The sequence below is a fragment of the Choloepus didactylus genome, chromosome 4 (assembly GCF_015220235.1).
Source record: "Choloepus didactylus isolate mChoDid1 chromosome 4, mChoDid1.pri, whole genome shotgun sequence".
NCBI classification, from domain to species: Eukaryota; Metazoa; Chordata; class Mammalia; order Pilosa; family Megalonychidae; genus Choloepus; species Choloepus didactylus.
Window position 1 is genome coordinate 104,016,863 of NC_051310.1, and position 26,364 is coordinate 104,043,226.

The 26,364-nt window shown below is 48.9% G+C and overlaps 1 protein-coding gene across 5 annotated transcripts in view; it reads right to left on the reverse strand.

The window, feature by feature from the left end:
- Nucleotides 1-6,275: 6,275 nt before the first annotated feature.
- Nucleotides 6,276-26,364, reverse strand: part of PML (PML nuclear body scaffold) — a 42,884-nt gene continuing 22,795 nt past the window's right edge. Inside the window, exons 5-9 of one of the 5 annotated variants that reach the window (XM_037833448.1) lie at nucleotides 26,042-26,179; nucleotides 25,326-25,584; nucleotides 24,050-24,102; nucleotides 10,168-10,318; nucleotides 6,276-9,155 (exon numbers count right to left, since the gene is read on the reverse strand). In XM_037833448.1, coding sequence (XP_037689376.1) covers nucleotides 8,368-9,155; nucleotides 10,168-10,318; nucleotides 24,050-24,102; nucleotides 25,326-25,584; nucleotides 26,042-26,179 — 1,389 coding nt within the window. In that variant the 3' untranslated portion in view covers nucleotides 6,276-8,367. Of the gene's footprint in view, nucleotides 9,156-10,167; nucleotides 10,319-22,238; nucleotides 23,440-24,049; nucleotides 24,103-25,325; nucleotides 25,585-26,041; nucleotides 26,180-26,364 lie in introns of those variants that run through there. The other 4 variants (XM_037833449.1, XM_037833447.1, XM_037833450.1 and 1 more) reach the window with 4 other exon arrangements.

Genomic DNA, 26,364 nt, shown 5'->3' on the forward strand with positions numbered 1-26,364 from the left:
CAGGTGGCTGGCTGGGGCAGAGATTTGAGGCAGGAGAGCCTTCCCTGAGTGGGTCGCATCATGTTGCAGAAGTGCCACCAATTCCACACCCAGGTGAGGCCAATTCTCAGGGGATGCAGAGCTGGCAATCGAGGGTGAGGGGGCCCGCACCTGCTTTCCCACTGACCTGCTGTGTGATGTGGGAAAAGCCTCTCTCCCTCCTGGACCTCAGTTCCTCCTCCTGTGCCATGGGGCCAAACGTCCCTCCCTGCCTGCCCACCTCAGCTAGGACAGTGGCTCGGATCTGTCACATTCTTGGTCCTCAGGCCTGTCCCTACCAGGTCCAAACCCAGGAAGGTCCCTCAGCACAGCACCCTCTTAGGCAGGGAGACCTCCAGGGGCAATCCTCGGCAAGTTTCTCTTTGATGTGCCCCAGATGGGCCTTCCAGCAGTGCTGGCGTGCACGGGATAGAAGCGGGAATGGTGCCCATGTGACTCGCCTCCGTCTCATCACCCTGGTCCCTTATCTCCAGGCCCAGACGGGAACTTGATGTATTTATTTGCTTCTCCTAGGGCCTCCTCTGTCTTGCCCACATCTCTGCCTGTGCTACAAGAAGGTGACCTTTCTGCAGAAGGCTGGCTCTGGTAGCCGGGCGGGACTGTGGGAGAGGGGACTGCTGTAAATCCTTCCCGCCTGGAGCCTGCAGGGTGACCCCTCCTCCATCGAGAAGGCTCAGCCTTCTACCTCCTCCTTGGTTGATCTGACTTATGGTAGACTCAGTCCACCCTGGGGTTAGCCAGGGTTTTTGACTGGAGATCTCCAGGAGAGAGTTGGCCCTCAGGTACATTCCACTCTCAGGCCCTCTGCTCCCAGGCATGCAGCAAATGCAGTTTTAGACAATCAAACCAGCAACATTAGATTTCACAATATCTCCCATCACACTCATTTGGCTGGCTAGCTTTTTGGAAAATTTCTGTGGTTAACTAGCCAGCCTTTGTAATATACTTGGCTATCAATGTTGGGGTATTTATAATATTTGTAAACAGATTTTAACATAGTCCAGGCAGCTGGCCTTTCAGAGAATTCTTCTGGACTGAGTTTAAAGAAATTCCTTGAGCCAAAAATGAAGGAATTTTTCCCTTACTTGTCAGCAAATGCGTTTATTTGTAAGGCTGGGTGGAGACTTCCAACTTTTTTGTTTTGCGGGAAGTCCATTGAAATCCTGAGCCCTTTTCTCAACAGAGGCCCTTCATGAACCTGCTCTCTTCAGGTCTGAAAGGTCTGGGTTAAGAGACAAAAAATATATGATGGTGCTGTCCCATCCTTCCCCCAGGACTAAGGCCACTCTAGGGAACTGTGTCCAGAAACCTCTGGCAGTGTCCCCTTCCATTCCCCCAGTCCATTCCCACCTCATCCCCGCCCATGGCTGAGTCCCTTAGAGGGACATAAACGCTTCCTTTTGCATTGAAATGGGGAATGGGGCCTTACCCTAAAGCAGGCAATCTCAATAGAGACAAAATCACCCCAACAGGAATGGAAGTTGGTTCTTGGGGGAAGGGAGAAAACCTTAGATATGACCATGGTTTCAAAGGATCACAGTACCAAAACAGACATACAGCGTATCTATGCAAGGAAGAGAAATCTATTCACAAATGACATGCTCTTGAATGTAGAAAATTCTAGGGAATCAACAGTGTATCTGTAGCACTAAAAATGTCATGGAGGTGGGAAGTGATTAGGAAAAAAATATCTAAGGGTCTTCTTAGGGGGAAGTCTTCTAGGAAACTTAGCAGTTTCCTAGGCTGCTCAAAGAAAATACCAGGAAATGGGTCGGGTTAAACAATGGGAATTTATTTGCTCAGTTTTGGGGCCAGGAAAAGGTCCAAATCAAGGGGTCATCAAGGTGATGCTTTCTTCCTGAAGATCGGCTGCCAGCAGTCCTTGGCTCCTCTGTCACATGGCAAGGCACATGGCGATGTCTGCTGGTCTCTCCCTTCTCTTCTGGGTTTCACTGATTTCAGGTTCTTGCTTCCGTGGCTTTCTCCTGCTCTGAATTTCATTCTCTTATAAAGGACTCCAGCAATATGATTAAGACCTGTCCTGACTGAGGTGAGCCACACCTCAACTGAAGTAGCCTCATAGAAAGGTCCTACTTACAATCTGCTTACATGCACAGGAATGGATTTAATTTAAGAACATGTTTTTCTGGGGTACATACAGCTTCAAACCACCATGGGGTAAGAGTGGGGGCAAAAAGATTGAGAAACAGTGCCTTAGAAGAAAAAAATAGAATTAGGATAAGTTCAAGCACTGGGACTAGAAGATTGGGGCATGAGCTTTCTGAGACCTGCCTTTGTCATCACGTGAAATGGACAGACCCAGGATGGCACAGAAAAGAGAGGGTGACACCAGACAAAAGCAGAGGGTTCTCTGTCCCAAGTGCATAACAGCCAATCCATGACACCAGGGCTTCAAAGAGAGAAAGAGTGTACTGCTAGGTGCGAAGTAGGAGATCAGATGGCCTAGCAGCCTGAAAGTCTGTCTCCTGGAGTCTAAGGAGTTCAAGGTTTTTATGAATTCAAACAAGGGGAGATGGAGTCATTACCATTTCAATAGCAAGTATAAACAGAAAGGAGGGGAGGTGGGGTTAGTACGATCTGGATAGCAAGTGCAGGCTGAAACAGTTTACAAATGTAAAGGAGTGGAACTGTGCTAGAACCAAGCCGATGGTTAGTTCTGAGCTGATTCAAGTTTCTCCATTCGCATTAGGGGGTTGCCCTTGTGATTACAAGTTTCTCAAGTGGAAAAAAAGGGATAAAAGGGGTACAAATGAGGGTTTGTTACCAGGTTTTTACCATCACAAGGTCTCAAGATGAAAGCTACATAGTTATACAATTATCATCAAAGATAATTTATCAAAGATAATTTCAGCTATTTCCTTCTGGCTATTCTAATTCACTAGAAGGTAAAAAGAAAGATTTATTTAATGACTCGTAATCATAATCATTTGTTAAATCCTAACTTCTCGGTTACAAGAAAAGGACACCTCCTCCCCCCACCCCAACCCATGGCAATACACCTGCAGGGTGGGCCACAGCTGGCTGCAGTGTAGACACAGGCTCCCTGAGGGCGACTCTCAACTCCTACTCCCCCAAATACAAGTTGAATGATCTTGAGCAAGTCACTCAACCTTCCTGCCCTCACTGTTTTTATCTGTAGACTGGGGATGATCAGGTAACCACGTGGGATTACTGGGAGATTTAAATGAGGTAACGTGTGCTAAATGATAAGAATGCCAGGTGCCTACTTAACTTTCGGTTGTGTTAACTGGGGGTAATACACACCTGATTGTCTTGGAGATTCTCAGTGCCGTGGAGATCTGCCTGTTCCTCAGGGCCCCCAAAATCTCATCATCATCTCCAGGGTTCGGGGAGGTTGGGCAGAGCCCCTGCCAGGCACTTTTAGAAGGGGATGCAGGGGAGGGAGGCAGGCTGGATTTGGGGGGCCAGATTAGGGAGCTTCCTCTTCAGAAGTCTAGCTCCTGCCCACCTGTCCAAAGTTTCATGGACTTTTCAGTCACTAAAGTGGCAAATACCAGCAGGCTGAACAGCAATTCAAACTCCATTCCCAACCTCAATGACCAAAGGTGAACCTAAATCTCATATAATCCCACTCCTAACGTCAGGCCTCCCCTGAACGTTAGCTCTAACCCTAACCCTGACTTCTGGCCCCAGCTCATCCCTGGGCCCTAATGTTAGCTCTAATCCTCACCCTTAACCACCTCATCTCCTGATTATCCAGTATTTTCCAAAGTTAGGTGATTCACTTCCACAGTCACACGCTTTACTATGACTGCATCCCTTCTGACTTTTTGGTTACAATATTTGTCTTTAAACTGATCTTTAAAGAATTGCACTTTTGCATCATTCTGTGCAACTATATCCCCAAATCACAGTTTTGATATGCTGGATATATTCTTTCTAATAAGTGTTAAAACAAATGCAAAACTGTTAATATTCTAAAAATGTTTCTCCATGTACCACCTACCTTAAGTTATCCCCATACACTGAAAATCTGCATCCCGCTTTAGAAAAGCCCGAGCTTCCTAAATCCCCATCACCACTCCTTTCCACTTGGCAGAGCAGTGGTTTCAACACCAGGCTCAATGGAGCCACATCGCCCTCTGCTGGCCGAGCCTGGGAGCAGCTCTAAGTCAACTGTTTTATCCCCAAGGACAGGGTGACCTGACATTTAGGGCACCACAGCCTGGGTCCTCTGCCCACTCGCTGTGGAATTCCCTTAATTGTGAGGGATGAAGGCAGGACAGAGGTGTAGGGGCTGGAGGAAGAGTTAGGAGGAAGGGAGGGGCAGGGCCTGCTGGGAGGTGTCAGGCAACACTTAAACCGTGAGATAATGCAGAATGGTCACATTGAGGCTAGGGACAGAGTGAGTGTAGGGTAGGAATGAGCATGGAAGTGGGGCAGTCTAGGGCTGGGCCGGGGGAAGGTGACGAGGGCAGGACAGGGGAACAGCAGGGCCAGGCACCAGGGTAGCAGCTAGGTGTGCAGACAGGGCTGGGCAGGGCAGGGCTGCCGCGGGAAGGTGCTCTCGGCTCCAGGTCTATGTGGCTGAAATCTTCCATCTGGGGGTGATGGGGACACAGAGCCGCCTACTGCTCAGCCACTCTAAGGCAGATTCGCTCTTCTCCTCCTGATTCCCACAGACCCCATGACCCCCACCAGTCATCTGCTCGCTCCAGGGATTTCTCCCAGTCTCCCAGATCTTGTTCTTTATCTCCCTCAAGACATACCCATGTCCTTTTTTTCTAAGATCTAATATCTGTTTATTTTTCTATAATTTATGAAGCAATAACACTCATCTTAGTTGTGAAATAGTCTCTCAAGTTTGTGTGGTTCTTTATATACTAGGGAGATATTTCATCAACATTTTCTCATTGGTTCTCACAATGATCCCGTGTGGTAAAATCAATCCACATTGTCCCATTCTACAGAGGCACCTGGGGATCAGCTGGGCTGGTGAGCTAGAGCAAGTGAGGCTGAAACACAGGTGTTCTGACTTCTAGCCTGGTAAGCTCATGGCTCACCGGCACGCATAAACCCAAGATATAATTCAGAGAGGAAGCACAGGTGACATAGTTGGACTTGATCTTTTTGGTCAAAGGGCCAAGCTGAAGTTGGGCATCTGGGACAGATAGGTGGGGTCAAGGGTGGTGGCACCAATTGAATTGCATCACAGGCTGCTCATCCAGGCCAGGGGAGGGCTGGTTCCTGTAGGGATTGTGTCATGGCAATCCCTGCAGGTACAAGTGAGTCCCATCAGTGGCAGACATGCCCCTGGGTGTCTGTGTCATCCCGGACAGTGATACTTTAATTACACATTGCTCATATGCTCCCCCCCACCCATAGAGGGTTTACTACCTGTGGCTCTAGAGACCCAGATAAGAATACCTTGCAGGAATTGCCTGGATTCTGGCTCCTGATTCTCTCCAGGAGATAATTCTTGTTCTGGTTTGCTAAAGCTGCCGAAATGCAATATACCAGAAATGGATTGACTCTTACAATGGGGGTTTATTAGTTCACAAATTTACAGTTTTAAGGCCATGAAATTGTCCCAATTAAGGCATCAAGAGTAAGACACCTTCTCTGAGGAAGGCCAATGGCATCTGGGGTTTCTCTGTCACATGGGAAGGCACATGGCTGGAGTCTGCTCAGGGCCTCACCTGAGTTTAGCTTCTGGTTTCCGTGACTTTCTCCAAAATGTCTCTGGTTTCTGTCTTAGCTTCTCTCAGTTTATGTGGGTCCTCCTTGCTTTGCCTGGGGGCAAACTCTGGATTACATATCTTAGCTTCTTTCCAAAATGTCTCTCTCAGCTTCTCCGGGGCAAACTCTGGGCTTCACCTCTTAGCTTAGCATCTCCAAATTCTTTGTCTGCGTCTCCAAGCATCCTGGCTCCTGTCAGCTCTGGGCTCTAGATCTCTCTCCCTGAGCTCCCTTAAGGACTTCAGTAAACTAATTAAGACCCACCTTGAATAGGGGGTCACATCTCCATGGAAATAATCTAATCAAAAGATCCCACCCACAAGATTGGATTCAAAGAGCATAGTTTTTCTGAGGTACATACATAACAGTTTCAAACCGATGCAATTTTTTATAATTATTTTTAAAGTTGATTTTATTTAAAATTTTCCAAAATTTCCAAACCCTCTCTACCCACTAAACCACTACCTCCCTTCCCCTTTGCCCCCCACCCCCTCACCTGGTGACCTCTGATTTCCCTTCTGTGTTTGCAAATAGGAGGGAGATCTGGAGGTTGGTGCCCCCTCCCTTCCACGTGGCCTTCGCCTATGGAGATGACCCTGAGGCAGGTCCACTCTGGGTCTCCTGCTGGGAATGGGAGCTTCACCTCCTTGAGGTGCTGAGCACTAAACAATGAGGGGCTCTGCCAGGTCCCCAAAGATCCCGCAAGGAATAGCTGTGCCAGGCAATTAGCCCCTCGTCCATGTCCAGATGCAAAGAAGCTGCCCCTCCTCAGCACGCAAGGGGCTCCTCAAAGGCTCCTCTGGACAGTTTGTGATGGGAGCATCAGGCTTTTAAGATTCACATCTTTATTAAAGGCTTTTACAGTAGAGATCAGATTTTAGAAAAACAAAACAGAACTGTGATGAAATACATCTGAGGATAGCAAGCATCATGGGCTGAGACTGGAGCTGGGAGAGCAGGAGGATCACCCATTGCAGGGCCAGGATGTGGGAGGGGGATGTGAGGAGTGGCCCAAGGGTTGCCCTGCCAGTACCAAAATGGTCGTCTCAGCCAGGCTGGGGGCCTTGCCATCCCTCCTCCCCCTCCCATCAGCCTGTTTCCACAGGCTTCAGAGCCAGGACATCTGGCATCAAAACCCTATGCTAAATGTACTGTTCACTGGTAGGGTAGCAAGTGCCTATGCACCCACTGGATGGGGTTCAGGGGTGGTCACTCAGATTTCATAGGCCTGGGCTGAGTCTGCAAAGCATTGCAGTAGCAGGAAGCCCAAGGAAGAGGGATCAAGGAGGGGTGGGAGAGAAATGCTGGGGAGTGGTCCCAACCCACTGTGCTCTGCTGCTGATCTCTGGTGTGACACAGGCTGGGGCACCAATGGCCTAGGGTTCAAGAATGTGAAAGCTTCTTGCCCACTACCTTGGAGGCCTGTGTCCATTCCTAAAACCCCAGGATGGCAAAGCTAGATGGCACCTCTGAGGCTATCGGGCCAATCAGCCCATTCTAGAGGCGGGTACCAGGGCTCAGCCTGGGCCTCTTCCTGGATCACACTCAGTGCACATGGCCAGGGGCCAGGCTGGGGCTCTCTCAGCTTTCCCACACTGCTTCCCTTTGGGGGGCTGAGGCTGTTAAAACTCAGATTGTTGGGCCCATCTGACATTTTGGATCACTAGGTCTGAGGGGGAGCCCACGAGTCTGCAGCTCTACCTCACTCTCAGGGGACTCCAATCCTGCTGGTCCCCAGACTACATTCTGGTGTTACTGTGTTGCAGGACATTCCCCGGAGGTCTGAGAGAGGGGAAAGTGCAGGGAGAGGGATGGGCCTTGCAGAGAGAAGCTTTGTGGCCTGGAGAAGCAAAGAGCAAAGCCTCGGAAAAGGGGAGGCATCTGCTTGGCCCTGAGGAAGGAACCAGGCTTTGAAGGGTTACCCTATGGGAGCAGGGACATGTATCCTGTGACTTGGTACAACAGGGAGGGTGGCACACAGAGCAGTGGCTTCTGTCTCTGTGGATATGAGGCCCCTTTGGGGTGAAAATGCTCCAAAGGACAGGCCAACACAGAGCTGGACCTCTGGGCAGGCAGAGGCTAGGAGAAGCCCATGCTTGTGAGGGCTGTTGGGTTTGAAAGGCACTTCGGTATTCGTGGGGCTGCTGGCATCGGAGGCAGCAGTGCCCCAGACAGCTGTCCCTGGGATCTGTCAGCAGGTCCCGTGGGGCAGTGGCTGGTGTCAGGGAGGAACCACAAGGACACACATGGAAGTGGCAGGGAGTGGGGGAGGATGGGACGAGGTGGAGGCCACTTAGAGAGTCTAGAGGCCTTGCCCTGCCCATCAGGTCGTCCCTGGTTCTGGCTCCAGGCTGGGAGCAGGGATTGGTGGGGGGTCTGGTGAGCCTACCACTGGCTCTCTAGAGGCCCCTGCAGAGCAGGTGCATGGTCCTGGAACCTTCTCTGTGGGAGTTTTTGAGAAGGGGAGTTTGGTCCCAGAGAAGAACTGGTTCTGGATCAAATGACAACTGAGTGAAGGGCCCAGGACCTGGGGATGCTGTGATGGGAGGGGCCTGGCTCAAGGACCCCTTCGTCCCCCAGAGGTCCCGGGCCAGTCATGCCCTCCTCTCAGCTCTGCTGGGCTGCCCTTTCTACCAAGCTGTGGCCAGAGTGAGGGACAGGGATGCCCTCTCCTTGTGCTGAGGCTGGCCCCTCCAACAGGCCTTGGAAGTAGGTGCTCACACCCCGCAGGTTGGGTGCAGGCTGGGCGGGGGGTGAGGGGGTGGCCTGCAGGCTCAGGTAGCGGCCGTACTTTTTCAGGCCCCACTGTGGGTCACGGCGGTGGGCGGTCAGCAGCTCCGTGAAGCTCACATTGTGCAGGGCCAGGAGGCGGGCCTGGGCCCGGGGCAGGGCAGCCGCCCGCACCAGGGGCTGCAGGGACGCGTAGCACTGCAGGCTGCTGAGGGGGTAGACGTGCTGCGCCAGCTGGGGGCCCGGCGAGACCTCCAGGAGGCGGCACAGGTCGCGCATGGCAAGCACGGCAGCCAGGGCGCTGCGCTCGCTCAGGTTCCTGGCCAGGTAGGTCCTGGCCAGGTTCTTGAGCTTGAAGCTGCTGGCGCTGGGCACGCGCTCCCGGATAAGGGGCAGGGCGGCCAGGAAGCCCGAGATGGCCCCCTGGAATTCCCTCAGCCTGTTCATGTCCTCCAGGGCCCGGAAGAAGACAGAGAGGCTGGGTTCCCACAGCTTGTAGCAGGCCAAGATGGGGCGGGGCATGGAGCTCAGAAAGCGCAGGAAGTGCTGCAGCCCTTCCTCCAGGGAGACGGCCTTGGAGTAGACGCTGAAGAAGGCCTCGGGCTGGATGTGCACGCGGAACTTGCTTTCCCGGTTCACTGCTGCCAGCTGGCTAATCTTCTGGGCTGGGCAGGAGAAAAGGGCAGGGTAAGGCCCCAGGGCACAGGAGGCGCCGGGGGCAGCCAACCCACTGCCTACAGACCCACCTTGGCGGGAACTGAACACCAGCCTCCCAGCAGCCCTGACCCTGGCTCTGAGGGGGACAGGGGTCAGAAGGGAGGCCGGCTTCCCTCCAGACAGCCACTGTTCACCTGCTGGGCTCCAGCTCCTCATCACCCCCCACATTCCCCAAAGTTCACCAAGCCCTTTGGATCCAGGTCCCTCCTGCCCACTCATGCCCACTGATGTTTCTCTGTAGGCCTCTCCCCCCAGCCTCCTGGCTTCCAATCCCACCTCTTAGCTCAAGCCTTCAGCCCTTTCAAAGCCCTGGGGTGCAGGGAGCAGGCCCACTCAGTCTCCTCCATGCTCAGCCCAGCCCACAGCCCACCCCTGGGGTCCACATATGGCTTCCCAGCCCTGAGAGGATTCCTGCCACTTCTGTCCAGCTGGGTTAGCCCCTGTTGTGTGCCACAAGGCAGGGATTGGGGCTTCCGGCTCAGGAAAGGGCACTGCAGGGCCAAGGCAAGCACTGTGGGGAGTAGAGGGCTTCTGGGAGAAGGAGTCATAGCTCTCTGTGACTTTGGCTCTGTTGGTCCCCTGTGGAGCCATTTGGGGGATGCTCTGTACTCAAGAATGTGCAGTCACAGCCAAAGGCCTTGCTTGAATGACTGGTCTCAGAGCAATGAGCTCACAAATGGTGTCTCCATGTAGAAGAGAGTTCCCAAGACTCCCCGAGAAAAGCACTGTCAGAGGTTAACTCGTGGAAGGGTTGCCCCCTGAGGTGGGCACACTTCCGACCCTGGTCAAGGCAGAAGTCCCTTCTCAAACAACCAAGTGATATACCTGGGAGCCACAAGTGAGGCCGAGAGCTCTACCCGACCCTCTGGCTGCAGGCACAGGCCAGAGTCCAGGGCTCTCCCTCACAGATGGGAGAGGCTAAGCTAGAAAGGGGGAGGGGGTGGCCATTGGAGAACCCACTTTCATTGTCAATCTTGAGGTCAAAGAAAACCAGGGGCCTGTCTTCGGCTTGGGGGTCAGCGAGGCTGTCATCTAGGACCCTGAGGGAGCTGGGGCCCTCCAGCTGCAGGTCACTGGACTCACTGCTGCTGTCATCCAGCTCTCGGGAGGACTGCAACACAGAAGAAACCAACAGGTCAGGGGTTCAGAAGGTGAGAGGAAACCCATCAGCAATGGGAGTGTGAGTCTATGAGCAAGTGTGTGTAGTGTGTGCATGTGTGTGTGTGTGCACGAGGGAGGGTATGTTATTGGGAAAGGGAACATGTGTGTGTGCAAGTGAGTGTATGCACACAAGAGAATGTGCAAATGTGTGCACAAACAGATGGGAGACATGCATGTGAGTGTGTGAGGGTTGAGTGTGTGAGCTGGTGTGCCTGCATCAGTGAGTGGGTGCGAGGATGGGATCACTCTGGCAAGAGTGTGTGTGCATAAAAGCATGAGTGTGGAAATGAATGTGAGTGGTAAAGGGTATGCCTCTGTGTGCATAAGGGAGTGTGAAATATGTGAACCAGTGTTGACATAAGTGTGTGAAAGTGTGAGAGAATATGTTAGTGAGTGTGCATGGGGGAGCAGGCTGGGTGCAGAGGCTCAGGGAAGGAGCCAGCTGCCGTGGTGGCAGGCCTGAGGGGTCTGCTCCTAATTTAGCTCCTTGAGCAGATTTACAAGAATCACCATGAACTTGGGACAGGATGAGGGGGCCTTGCCTGGAACCCCAGATGTTTCTCTGGAGGGTGCCAGGAGCCTGGCTCTTCTTGTTCCCAAAGCCAGCAGAGGATAGGGTTGTGCACAAAGGGGCGGAGAATGACTGATCAGTCTCTGGAAAGTCACATCTAGGCAGGCACACAGATCCCTGCAGTGAGGGAGCAGTGGAGGAAGAAGCCTCAGAGTCTGCAGACTGCCCGGGCCCTCCTCTCATCCACCATCCATGCTCCAGCTGCTCAGGATTTCTGCAGGCTGGGCACTCGATGCTCTGTTCTCTCCAACAACAAGAACCTGGCAGGAAGTCCGTTTGAGAGATTTGGGGATGGGGCTGAGGATGGGGAGGAGAAGGGGGCTCCAGCCGTGAGATTCTCCAGAGGAGCTGGAGCTATGGAGAGAGACTGAGCCTCTCATGATAAAGCAGAGGTAACTGCTCAACATCTGACAGCTGCCAAGTCCAGATGTCCAGCCTTTGGTGGTCAGCTCAGAACTATCCTGTGAATCTCACCTGTGGACATTAGCCAGCGACCAGGGACAAGGAGACATGGCCATTGTCACAGAACCAACTGGTGGCAATGCTGGGACAGAGCCCAGCATTGTTGGTGTCACTGGTATCAAACAGGGTATCTGAGGCCTCCATTAACTCTGGCCTCTGGCTAGTGTCCCTGGCCTGGGAGATGATTAGCATATCCCCCTTAGCACTTTTACTGTCTATGTGAAACATTTGTTTTCAATAAACTTCAGCCAGGAAGAAAGTCATACTGCCCACCAGCAAATTAAAATGTGCTTGATTTTTCAGAGTGGCTGATTTTGTCTTTATTTGCATTTCATAGACCCATCTGAGGCTCACCAACTGCCTCCCAGTCATTGACAGAAACATTCACTATAAATCTATCTGCAGCTGGTTTTGCTCTTTACACATAAGAGATCTACATATCCTTGATCAGCTGTGCTGCTGACAGCTGATTTTACATGCCTTGCTCTGGGTGATCACCATTACCGCTCCCTTTCCTTCCTATAAGGAGCTTTTTATGAAGAATCATCATAAAGGTGCTGGCTGGTGGACTGTAGACTCTGTCTTCTTCTCCTTTGGGAGAATCAAGTTGTTTTCTGTCTCCAGGCTTCCAGTGTCTATCCTGTTCACAAAGTGGTAGTTCACTCATACTTGGGCTGGTGGAAGGAGCTGGGTTTCCTGGCTATGACCCCCCGGGCCTGAGCTTCCTCTTGCCAATGGCTGAAGACAGGTCCCCTTGGCCAAGTCCTTTCTGCCACCCACTGACATGGTGCACTGGGTTTTCTCTTCTTCATTCTTCTTTCTGCTTCAAGCACAAATGCAAAAGCCCCCTTGTGACTCTGAGTGTTTCCACTGGTCTCTTTCCTTTTGGAACTTGGGAGTTTCTGGCAATGGTCCTTCAGGCCTTCGAGTCCAACCTAAAGCCATAATTTTCTCACCTCTGTATCTGCTCTTCCAAGAGTAGAGCTCCCCAGAGAGCTGCATGGCTGTATCTTTAGGCTACCCCCCACCACCATCTTCATACCAAGGTCATTTATGGTGGCCACTAGAATCTCATTTTTAGAGTCTTCCTTTGTTCTGGGGCCATTTTCCCTTGTATAGTCATGGAAATGTCCTTTGTCCTGAAAATATGGAATCTGTCTTCTCTAAGTAAACCCTGCTGACTCCTTTAATACAATATGATGAAAAACAGGAATATACACATCCAAGAATCTCAACAAACTCCAAGCAGGATAAACTCAAAAAGATCCACACTGAAACACATTAACAGCTGATTTCTCATATGAAACCATGGAGGCCAGAAGGCAGTGGGATGACATATTTAAAGAACTGAAAGAAAAAAAAACTGAACCAAGAACTCTATATTTTGCAAAACTATACTTCAAGAATGAGGGAGAAATTAAGACGTTTTCAGATAAATAAAAGCTAAGAGAGTTTGTTACTAGTAGACCTGCCCTACAAGAAATGCTGAAAGTAGTTCACCAGGCTGAAATGAAAGTCATATGAAGAAATAAAGAACACTGGTAAAGGTAACTACATGGGTAAATATAAAAGCCAGTATTATTGCACTTTTGGTTTGTAACTACTCCTTATTAATGCATGATTTAAAAGGTAAATGCATAAAATAATGACAAATCTATGTTAATGGGCACACAAGCTATAAAGATGTAATGGGAGACAATAAAAATATAAAGAGGAAAGGATGGAGATGTATAGGAGCAGAGTGTTTGCATACTATTGATAATAAGTTGGTATTCTTCAAACTTTGTTGTTATAAATTTAAGATGTTAGTTGTAATCCCCAAGATAACCACTAAGAAAATAACTTTAAAAATATAAAGAAAAGCAAAAGGGAATCAAAATTGTACATTACAGAAAAATCAACTAAATACACAAAAAGTCAGTAATTAAAGAATTGAGGTACAAAAAATATATGACATACAGAAAACAAATAGTGAAATGACAGAAGTCCTTCATATCAGTAATTACTTTAATATAAATGGATTAAAACTCTCCAATTAAAAGTTGGAGATAAAACTATAATTCACCTATATGCTGTCTACAAGAGATTCATCTATAGATACAAAGACACAAAGGGATTGAAAGTAAAAGGATGGTAAAAGATATTCCATGCAAATAGTAAACAAAACAGATCTAGGTGGCTATATTATTATCAGGCAAATAAGACTTTAAGTAAAAAAAAATATATAAGAGACAAAGAAGGGCATTATTTAATGATAAAAGGTTCAATCCATCAAGAAGATATAACATATACATACCTAACATAAACATATACACAACACAGCAGCAAAATATATGAAGGAAAAATTCATAGAACTAAAGAGAGAAATAGAAACCTCTACAGTAATGGTTGTAAGCTTCAATATTCCCACTGTCAATAATGGACAGAACAACTAGACAAAATGTTAATAAGCAAATAGAGGACTGGAACAACACTATAAGCTGATTAGACCTAACACACATACACAGAACACTCCATACAATAGTAGCAGAATACATATTCTTCTCAGGTACACATGGAACATTCTCCAGGATAGACCATATGTTAGGCCATAAAATAAGTCTTAATTAATATAAAAAGAGTGAGATCAAACACAGCATTTTTTCCAAACACAATGGAATGAAACTAGAAATCAATAGCAGAAGGAAAACTGAAAAATTCACAAATATGTGGAAATTAAACAAGAGACTCTTGAACAACCAATGGGTCAAAGAAGAAATCACAAGAGAAAATAGAAGATACTTTGAGACAAATGAAAATGAAAACACAACATACCAAAATTTATGGGATGTGACAAAAGCAGTGACAGAAAAATTTATAGCTGTAAATGCCTATATTAAAAAAAAGATCTCAAACCAATAACCTAATTATATACCTTAAGGAACTAGAAAAAGAACAGCAAATTAAGCCCACAGCTAGCAAAAAGAAGGAAATAATTTTAGAGTAGAGATAAATGAAATAGAGAATAGAAAAATAGAGAAAAACAATGAAACCAAAAGTTGGCTCTTTGGAAAGAGCAATAAAATTGACAAAAAAAGAAAAAAGAGAGAAGACTTAAATTGCTAAAATCATAAATGAAAGTGGGGATGTATTTACAGAAAGAAAAAGGATTATAAGGTAACACTATGAAAAAATGTACATCAACAAATTGGATAACCTAGATGAAATGGACAAATTCCTAGAAACACACAAACTACCAAAACTGACGCAAGAAGAAATAGAAAATCAGTTCCTTCCCTTTACTTTTACCATAAAAATAAAAACATTGAATCAGTAACAAAACACCTCCCAACAAAGAAAAGCCCAGGACCAAGTGGTTTCTCTGGTTAATTCTACCAAACATTTAAAGAAGAATTAACACCAATCATTCTCACACTCAAACAATGGAAGAGGAGAGAACACTTTCTAACTCAGTCAGTGAAGCCAGCATTATACTGATACAAAAGCCAGAGACATCACAAGAAAAGAAAACTACAGACCAGTGTCCCTTATGAATATAGATGCAAAAAACATCAAGAAAATACTAGAAAACCAGATTCAGCAGCCTATTAAAAGGATTATACACCATGACTAAATGGAAATTATCCCAGGAATGCAAGGATGGTTCAACATATGAAAATCAATCAATGCAATACACCATCACATTAATAGAATGAAGGAAAAAATGCACATGATCATCTCAATTAATGCAGAAAAACCATTTGACAAAATTCAGTATACTTTCATGATGAAAATACTAAATGAACTTGGAATAGAATGTGTTATGGGTTGAATTGTGTTCCCCAAAATGATATGTCCTAACTCCTTAGTACCTCATAATGTGACCTTATTTGTAAATAGGGTCATTGCAAATGTAATTAGTTAAGGTGAGGTCATACTGAATAGGATGGGTCCTTGCTGGGGACAAGCCATGTTCAGGTCCCAACCCTTGGTCCTGCAGGTGTGAAGATGTTATTAGTTAAGGTGTGCCCAAACTGAATGAGGGTGGGCCTTAATCCAATATGGCTGAAGTCTTTGTAAACAAAGAAAATTGGACACAGAAAGAGAAGCCACAGGAGAGGTAAGAAGCTGGAAGTCAACAAAACCTGGAAAAGAAAGGGGAAGCCACCGCCATGTGCATTGCAATGTGATGGAGAAGACAAGAAACACAGAAATTGCCAGACAGCCAGGAGATACCAACTTCAGGAGGAAGCAAGCCCTGTAGCCTCTGAAATTGTGATCCAAAAAATTCTATTGTTAAGCCATCCCATTGTATGGTATTTTTTAAGCAGCTAGGAAATGAAAACATTCCTTCATACAATATGACTGATGTCCTTATAAGAAGGCAAAAAGAGACACAGATACAAAAATGTAAAGATAGAGGAGGAAACTGGAGTTCTGCAGCTACAAGCCACAGAGTGCCAAGGATTACAAACCACAACCAGAAGCCAGAAAGATACAAGGAAGTATTCTCCCTACAGTCATCAAGGAGAGTATGGCGTGCTAACAACTTCATTTCAGGCTTCTAGACTCTAGAACCATGAAAGAATAAATTTCTGTTGCTTTAACTCACCCTGTTTGTGCTAATTTGTTTTGGAAGCCCTGGGAAACTAATACAGAAGAGACCTTCTTCAACATAACAATGGCCATATGTGAAAAACAAAAACAAACACACACACAGCTAACATCATTCTCAATGGTCAAAGGCTGAAAGCTTTCCCCCTAAAAACAGGAACAAGATAATAAGAATACCCTCTTTCACCACTTCTATTCAACATAGTACTAGAAGTTCTAGACAGGGAAATAAAAAGCATACAAATTGGAAAGGAAGAAGTAAAATAATCTCTATTCACAAATACCCTGGTCTTACATGTAGAAAATCAAAAGGGGTCCGCAGCCCCCAAAAACCATTAGAGATAACAAATGAATTCAGCAAAGTTGCAGGACACAAAATCAACATGCAAAAATCAGTTGTATTTCTACATACTAGCAATGAACAATCCAAGAAGGAAATTAAGAAAACAATTCCATTTATACTAGTATCAAAAAGAATACGATACTTAGGAATAAATTTAACCATGGAGGCATAAGACATGTACACTGAAAACCAAAGCAATGCTGAGAGAAATTAAGAATTCCTAAATAAATGGATTAGAAGACAGTATTGTTATGATGATGATACCAGCCAAAGTTATCTAAAGAGTCAATGCAATCCTTTCAAAATGTCAATGGTGTTTTCTGAAGAAAATAGAAAAACTCACTCTAGAATCTATATGGAATTTCAAGGGACCCTGAATAGCCAAAACATTCTTGAAAAAGAACAAAGTTGGAAGACTCACATTTCCCAATTTTGAAACCTACTACAAATCTATAGTAAGCAGAATAATGTGGTACTGGCATAAGGATGAACATACAGACCAATGGAATAGAACTGAGAACCAAGAAGAAAACCCTCACTTACAAGGTCAATTATTTTCAACAAAGATTCCAAGACCATTCAATGGGGAAAGAACAGTCTCTTCAACAAACGGTGTTGGGAAAACTTGATATCCACATACAAAAGAATGATGTTGGATACTTACCTTATACCACATATAAAAATTAATTCAAAATGGATTAAACATCTAAATTTGAGAGCGAAAACTATAAAACTCTAAAAAGAAAATATAGAGAAAAACTACCTGCCCTTGGATTTGGCAATGTTTCTTAAATATGACACTGAAAGCACAGGCAACAAAAGAAAAACAGATAAACTGGACTTCATAAAATTAAAAACCTTTATGCATTCTGCATCAAAGGACACCAAGAGAGTGAAAAGACAATCTACAGAATGGGAAAATATTTGCAAATCACATATATAAAAAGGAGTTAATATTCAAAATATACAAAGAATTCCAACTCAACAAGACAAACAATCCAATTTAAAAATCAGCAAAGGACTTTAATAGACATTTCTCCAAAAAAGATATACAAATGGCCAATCAGCACATGAAAAGATGCTCAACATCATTAATCATTAGGGAAATGCAAGTCAAAACCACCATGAGACACCACTTTACAACCAAGAGGATGGTTATTATTTAAAAAACAAAAAAACAAGTGTTGGCGAGCATGCAGAAAAACTGGCACTATTGTGTGTTGGTGGTGGGAATGTGAAATGGTGCAGCTGCTATGGAAAATAGTTTGGTGGTTTCTCAGAAAGTTAAATATAGAGTTACCATATGATCCAGCAATTCCACCTCTAGGAATATACCCCAAAGAATTGAAAACAGGGACTCAAACAGATATTGTACACCAATGTTCACAGCAGCATTATTCACAATAGCCAAAAGGTGGAAACAAAACAAGTGTCCATTAACTGATGAATGGATAAACAAAATGTGGTCTATACATACAATGGAATAATATTCAGGCATAAAAAGGAATGAAGTTCTGAGACATGCAACAACATGGATGAATCTTGAAGACGTTATTCAAGGAGAAACAAGAAGTCAGACACAAAGGGACAAAATTGCATGATTCCACTTATAAGAAATATCTAGAATAGGCAAATTCATACTAACAGAAAGATTTAGGTGGTAGCAGGAGCTGGGGGGAGGGAGGAATGGGGAATTATTGCTTTATGGGTACAGAGTCTCTGTTTGGGGTGATGAACAAGTTCTGGAAATAGTGGTGATGGCTAGACAACATTGTGAATGTACTTAATGCCATTGAATTGTAAACTTAAAAGACATTAAAATTGTAAATTTTGTGTTATGCATATTTTACCAAAATAAAAAAAATCCTAAAAATTACTGATAATGATAAACTAGATTATGTGCTTGGTTTTTTGCATTATAGTGGGCTCAAAGATCAACTGATTTACTTGAGTAAATGAATCAACAGCAGAAAAAGAAGAAAAAAATGCTGCTGTAGGTTATGAATATTTAATATTCTTTGAAAGATGCAATTAAATGCTGGAAGTTATTTTATTATATGTCATAAATGGACTGTGATTTCTGTTGTTTTTTTTTTTTAAACATGAAACTGTTCAGACCGAGCCAAATGGGATCCAGGATTTTTTCAGGATACATATGCTATGAGGATACACATGCATTCTGATTCACAAGCTATACCTCTCAGCTATATCCTCATCTGAGCTCTTCTGGCCTCAGCAGGTCAGGTGTACACCGAGTCAACATGGCAAGTCTAGCAGGCTACCAAAGGCATCCTTAGGAAGCAGCTGGGTTGACAGTTAAACCCCACTCCCAACATCTATGGTTTATCTGACAAGGCACAGTTTCTCCACTCACCAGCTGTGTCACATCCCAGTATGTAAATACCACCTCCACTCAAGGTTGATCTGCAGACAAATGAGCTGTATTCCTCCAACAGGGATATGCAATTGAATCCCCAATTTGGTGGTTCTCTTCTTTGGCTGTGCCATCAGTAGCTAAAAACTCTTGATGTCCAGGCTGCATCCCAGACCAATTAAATTAGAATCTCGGCGGGTGTGACCCGGAAATCTGTAGTTGTTAAAACTCCCCAACTGATTCCAATATGCAGCCAGGGTTGAGAATCATAATCCTAATTATGGATTCATTCTATGTTTAGTTATTAGTTAATCAGATATGAGCCGAACTCTTGGATATACAGCAACCAGTCACCTGAAAATACCCAGAATCTGACATTAATGCTTATCAAGAGCTCCCAAGCTCCTAGGAATGTCCTTAGTCGCCCACAGCTGGGATCAGTTTGGTAAGATGTGCAATGCTATTTTTGCAGACCCCAGTTCTTGCAAATTTTGGAAGGCCTTGGGGTATCCCATCTGGATCTCTGAACTGCGTCACCCCATTAGCCAGCTTGTGGCTGCTACTGCCCTTCTGCCCACCGTCTGGCCCCTTGGCAGGCTGCTGTGGCCCCTGGGGGCACATGGCTCCTACTTGCTCAGCTAAGCACCTGCTTCTTTTTTGGATATGCACCCTCCCCAGCCCCTTCCCTGATCAGCTGCTCCCTAAGGGCCTCCCTTCCTCTGCCTATCACCAATGCCACTTCAGCTGGGCCCCCTCCTGCTTCCTCTTGGTCCAGCTGCTGCCATGGCAAAAGTGGTCATCTGTGGCAAAAGTGGGTGAGAACCCCCTTCTTTTTCTGCTTTGGAGCCCACAACAAGGGCCCATGCAGAGGCATAATGGACCCACTGTAGCAGTTTTTATTCACGGTCCTCACCCCAGCTACTCCACATTCAGGCCTGGGACTGGCTCCTCCACCCATAGCCCACTCTTCAGCCCCACTACCTCATCCAGCAGGGCCGACATCTTTTATAGAAGGCTCCTTCTCATACAAGCAGAATCTCTCACAGACCTCCCCATGCAGGCCGGCATCAAGGGCCCCCAGACCTGTCCAGATTCCACAATGGACAGTTGAAGCCCAAGCAGAGGTGGGGTGGGGGGTTGGCTACATGCCCTAGCACACTTGAGTGTTTTAGGGGCCCCGGGGGTCTGCCGGGGGGGTGTGGCATGGAAGGTGGGCAAGAAATGCATGAGATAACCTAATTTGTTTTCTTTGTAAAGATTTGATTTTAAAAGTCTGGGACTCCTATAATGATTCATTTTAAACATGTGTATCTAAAGAATACATACATAAAAGCAGTTGGTTCTCTGGCTCTCTCTGCATTTCCAGACCTGTTCAGTAGCAACTGCTTCTGATTTTTTTAATTCTTCACAAACGAAAATGTGTTTATAGCTCCTTCCTTGATTAATTTCAGAACATCCCCTATTGATTCCTTGCTAGGAGCAGAGGATTAGACTGACAACCCCCTTCCTGCCTCGACGACTACCCACCCCCCTCAAATATTGCTGGCTTCAGGTCCTCCCCAGACTCTCTGTGATGTCTGATGAGACTCTCGGCATTCTAACCCTTTTCCCATCTCTCTGTCCCCTCCTTCTACCTCTACCCAGGGTCAGTGTAGCTTTAATTATCAAGATTACAGGCTGAAAAGAAGAGCCCAGGTTTTAGAGCAATTTAGAACATAGAAACACAAAACTCAAGAATGGATCAAAAGCGAGGAATAATCACAGAAAAGGAGGTGTCCCCAGGGTCTTTGCTTGTGTAGCTGGGCAGCCGGCGAGTCACTGAGAAGTGAGGAAGAGGAGATGAGTTGGAGGCTGTGGGGCATCCAAGGGGAAATGTCAGAAGGCCACGGGTCCGGTAGGCGGGAGGGAGCGCTGGGCAGCAGCAACCCCTGGGAAGTAAGTGACGTCACAGGTGTGGTTGACGTCACCCGGGAAAAATATGTAGATGAAAAAGAAAAGGCCAGCCCTGAAGCCTAAAGAGCACCAACATTTAACAGAACAAAGAAGGGAACTTGAAAGAGAGGGAGGAGTGTGCAGAGCTGCAGGAGGAAAGCCTCAAGGGCAATTACGGTGTCTGAACCCCAGGGAGGCCACGTCTTGTGAGAAGGAGAGGTCAACAGTGTCCAGTGCTGGTCAAGAATATTGGCAGAACGTGACCACTGGGCTCTGTGGCACGCAGGCCACGGCGGTGCTGGTGGGAAGAGCTGGGCCGTGGTGAGAAGGAGCCACAGGGGAGGGGAGAGGGTTGGAGAGCAAACAAGGGGAGGGGTGGGAGATGGAGTGGAGTTTTCTGTGCTGGGAAAGCCTTTATTCAGGGGGTTCAGTGGTGATTCCAAAGAAATGGGAGGCTTTGAGGATGTGGGAGAGATGAGGACGAGCAGACAGAGTGAGGGTTGCAGGGAGACTGGGTCGGGAAAGAGTTGGGGTGGGACCTAGAGAGAGACGAACGTCTCTGCCACCCCAGGAGACAGGACAGGGGAAAGGACACAACAGGGGCAGGTAAATCTGTCATTAGGCAGCAGGACACTGACCGTCCCCTTCCCATCTGAGGGTTCCTGTCCTCTGAAGCAGCAGAAGCCATCACCTGCTGGAGTGAGGGCCGGAACGAGGAACTAGGTATGGACAGGCTGCTGTGGACAGCGGGTGAGCATGCTGCGGCAGGAAACCAGAGACTGTACGGCAGCACCAAGGAGCCCTTAGAAGTTAGGGCCAGTAACTTGTCATTTTCCAGCAGCCTGACTTCTCCAAAAGTTCAGCCTCTAGGTGGCAGTGCAGAGGAGGCAAGCTACAGAATCCTTCCGGGGTTGTGTTTTTGCCTGGCAGGACCAATGAACGGGAAGGCCAGGGAGAAAGCCGAGATCCTGATAGAAGATTGGCCAAAAAGGTGGACCCTGCCGGCTAGAGAGAAGCGCAGACAGGAGGAGCTGGGAGGGAGAGAGCAGAGAGGCTGGAGTACCCAAGAGAGTCAACGAACCAAGGTTCTGATGGGGAGCTCGAGGACCAGGAGGTCTGAGCGGGACATTTTAGAGACTGGCAGTTTTCACTGATGGTGAGGTCCAGGGTGTGGACGTGGGACTGGCAGCTGATGTGGAATGAGGTGAAGAGCCCCAAGAGATCAAGGTGCAGAGGGGCTGGGGGATGGATGCTGAGATCATCCAGGAAGAAGGCAGGACTTGGATGGGGAGAGGCAACCTGGGGGCAGGTGGACCAGACTTCCCTAGATGAGGATGTCTGAGATGAGCTGGGTACAGCGTGGTACACCTCAAAGCACAGGGGCTCTCACCAGAAGGTGGGGACAGAACAGTCCATGAGGCAAGAGGCCCCTGACCCCACCTCCCACCTCTGATGCTCACAGGGCATGGGAGAAAGGGGGTACACATAATCCTCAGAGGAGAACCAAGTTTCAGTGGAGGGGACAAAAACCATGTGCAGGGATGCGGTAAGTCCATCAGGGACTCTGATGGTCATGGAATAAGGGTTCGCAAGGGTGATCTTTCAACAAATATTTATTGAGCAGTCACATCTGCCAGGTCCTGGGATAGGCACACTCCCTACCCCCATGGACTCAGAGCCCAGCAGAGGCCCACTGGAAAGGCTTGGGTGGGGGGCAGTGGGAGGCTACACCATTGGAGGGGACTCAGAACTCAGGAGGATGCAAAGGTGAGAGAAGCTTCCTTCTTGGGCAAAGAGACCCAGAAATGTGAGGGACAGGAGCCTGGATCTCAGCCATGCTCTCAGCCTAGTTCATTCATGGAGCAGGGTTTATTGAAGGACCACCATGAGCAGGACCTTTAGGTGCCATGGGTGAGGCCTGGCAGATGGGATGGAGGAGATGCAGGGACCAGGGCAGGCATGTCTGGCCACCAGGTGACAAGAGGATGGCTTCCAGCAACTTTACAGGATGGGGGGCTCTCAGGGGAGCTTGTCTGAGGGGTACCTAGGGCAGGGTGAGGGGACTCTTGGGAGGGAGCAGGGGTGGAAAAGCCATTGGAGAGACTTCCAGTGGGAATCAGACTTGGGGATCCTCTGTGGGGGCTCTGCCAGAATCCCTGGGGGGAAGTGCTGCCCTAAGAATCTGGGGTGCTTCCCCTGCCCCCTCAGCTCCCTTGGGAAAGGCACCAATCTGGGAAGTCCCTGAGGAGAGACGGAGGGCGAAAAAGTTTTGGAGCCACTGGGTTACTTGGGAGCCCCGGAGGGAGCGGACGTGGGAACGCACTGCCCTGCGCCCTTGGTGGGACGGGAAGCTGGCCCTGTGGAGGACAGGAGGCTCCTGGGAACCGGCCGGGTTGGGGGGAGGCCCTGTGGTGGCAGGGGTGGTGGCCTGGGCTGCAGGGAGAGTTCGAGTCCACACGGGGGAACCAAAAACACTAAAGGGCAAGCGGAAGCCTGGGCGAAGGCGGCTGACTCTTGCCACCCTGTGCGACGGGAAGCAGATCCCACGGTGGATGACGACAAGCTCCTGGGGACTGGCAGGCTGGCTGGGAGACCAGGCATCAGGGATGGCGGCTTGCTTGGCAGGATGGCAGGGAGGCCCGGCTGAGGGACGGCATGTGTCATGGGGCAGACAGTAGGCCCGACGGGGGCGGGATGCTCCTTGTGCTCTCAGCAGGGGGCAGGCTGTCGAGGAGTGTGGCTCAGCGGTCTCCAAGGGCTCCGTGTGCTTTCCAATACAGAACCTCAGACTGAGGGCTGGAAGGGAGCCCAAGGGCCACCCAGTCCCACCTTTCATTCTATCCAGGTCCCACTTCCCCTGGACAGGTGAGAGCCCAGCCTTTAGTAACACACCTCCGGGACAGAGGGATTGGTGTCCCTAAGGCTACTTGTTTTTTTGAGGGATGACTTTCAAGGTCACATGCCGTCAGAACATGCTTGTTTGGCCCCTGCAACCTCACACCCCTACATGGCCTCATTGGCTGGGACTGACCAGGGAAGGGATTTTTGTCCAGCTCTTGCTAAGAACTCAGAGGACAGAAAATACATAAGGAAGCTCCAGACAAAGGCATCGGATAGTCCAGAAAAGAGAAAGGGCTCTGTAAAGAAACACTCTACCAGCATTTTGGAAGAATACCTACGACTACGGGGGGCTCCCCCCACAGGTGTGGAGGGAGAGCTGGGGCAGTCCAGGCTCCCAGTGGGCATTTGGAGATTGTCTCCAGACAGCTCAGGACTCACTGCCCCACCAGAAAATTCCCCAGGTGCAGGGTGAGTCTGAGGGTCACCTGCTGTGGCTGTGCCCCCTGGGACCCAGAATGAGGGGAGGCAGGGGAGGAGTGCTGGGCCGAGCTGCTGGGCCACTCACCGAGTTTTCGGCATCCGAGTCTTCCGAGCTGCTGATCACCACGACGCGCGCCTCTGAAACAGGGCAGGGGGGATGGCATTAGGCCCTGCCTGGGATGGGCACCAGCTGGAGCACAAGTTGTTCTCCTGTGAGTATCCTTGCAGGAGAGTGGGCCATGTGGCCCCTGGGGGCCAAGCCAGGGGCAGTTGGGCACCCACAGGGTGTGCGAGTGTGCATCAGTCCTGTTTGTGCAGAGGCGCTCTTCACAAATGGGTTGCTGGCATTTCTTGCTGCACCTTGTCTGTGAATAGTGAATTCAACTGTTGGTCCTGAGTTCAGAATTTGCTCCCTGTACAGCAGGCCTGACGAGCGCCACCTAGTTTGGAACCTTTTGCAACTCTATAGAAGCATCATGGTTTGTTCCAGTTCTCCGCACCACAAGCTGTGCTGTCTATAGTCAAAGATGCTTCAACTAGTTAATTAAAACCCTTTGATAATCAATGGCATTATTATCATTGATAATATGGGAATATGGGTTGAGGCTCAGTGTGTGACCAAGATCAGGGCTCAGTATGCTACCATGCTCAAGGCTTAGTGTGTGTGATCCAGGTCAGGGCTCAATCTGAACCCAGATCAGGGCTCAGTGTATGACCAGGGTCAGAACTCAGTGTATATCCAAGGTCTGGGCTCAGTGTGCGACCAAGATCAGGGCTCAGTGTGTGACCAGGTCAGGGCTCAGTCTGGAACCTGGGTCAGGGCTCCATCTGTGACCAGGGTTGGGGATCAGTCTGGCACCTAGAATGAAGAACAAAGCTGGACTCTGGGTAAAGCATATCCAGGAAGAACTCTCTTGTTCCAGGATTCTTTGGGTTGACCTCCACTCCTGCTCAAGGACTCCTTGCCTCGCAGTGGCTGTGAGATACCTTAGGGGGTGGTCTTTGTAGAAAAATCTGGGGAAATGATGGGTGTGGACTTTACCCAAGGCTTCTCTGGGAGTAGGCTGGGTACCCACTAGCAAACATGGTGCTGGAGCTGGGCTGCGGAGGAGTGTGTTGGGGGAGGGAGTTATGGAACTATGGGTTTTAGCTCCTCATGCTCCCCCCACTTGAATCACAGCAAAGCACACAATGAACTGTTTTGACTCTCACCCCTGGGCAAATCATGGGCTTTCCTGCCCTGTTCCTTGACAGCACACAGCAGGGCACACAGGGGAATCAGGTTGGTTTGGGGCTCCCCTGGGTAGGGGTAAGAAGGCAGAAGAGGGGCCCTACCAGACCCTGGAGGACAGCCTCCCTACCTGCCACCCCAGGCTCTCCGGTCACGTGGTTGCTGTTGGGCGGGACGCCCTCGTTTCCTACGATGGGACTCCCGGGGCTGGGGGGCCCATCCAGGTGGGGCGGTGAGACTGCCTTGGAGGTGCTGGGCCTGGGCTGCTCGGGGGAGCTCTGGGCCAACCTGGCCTCCTTCTCCTCCTCAGACTCCACCTTGACGATCTTCCTGGGGCTCTCCGTCTGGCAGGACTTCCTCTTCTGCGGTGGGGCTGTGTTGGAGACCTCCTGTGCAGTGGAGTGGTCACAGGCTGGGTCAGGTGCCTCCAGGGGCTCTGGGCTCAGGCAGGGGCATGGCCGGGGGTTGGTGGGGAGACCGTGACCTCTGTCAGGGGCCAGTGGCTATTCCTTTGCTCCTGCTGTCCCCTCTGCCCGTCAAGTCCTCTCCCTGATCTCTGTTCAAACAAAGGCCTCCGAGGCTGCCACACACTGGGCTCTGGCTGCTCACCACCAAACTCCATGCCCCAATCCTGGCTCTCCGGCTGAGCTGGGAGTGGCTCGTGCTTCAAGGTGAGCTTCCTAACATGCAGCCAAGAGCAAGGAAGAGCACACAGTAGGTGTCTGACTAACACTTCCTCACTGATGAGCTGATTATGGCCTGGGTTCTCACACCAGCTCCACCTCTTACTGCCTTGGTGGGATCTTGGCCCTCGGGAAGGCGGGCAGGGGCTGGACAGAACCTTACCTCTCCGAAGGAGGAGGCTTTGATGGAGAAGGCGTATACTGGCACAGGGTGGGCTCCAGGCACCGGCTGGACCACAGGCACAGGCTGGACCTCATCCAGCCCCGGGGTCTGCACCTGAGCCCTCTGCACCTCCTTTGGCTGCAAAGTTGGGAAACATGAGAGTCAGAAACGACCAGGCAGCAGGCCTGGGGTTAGGGAGCCCAGGCCTGTGGTCGACTTCCATGTGAGTGACCTCCCCAGGGCCTCCCCCAGCCACAGGTGCAGGGGACCTGACCCAAAGCCAGGAGTCCACTGGGGACGAGGAGTCCTCCCCAAATCCCCCC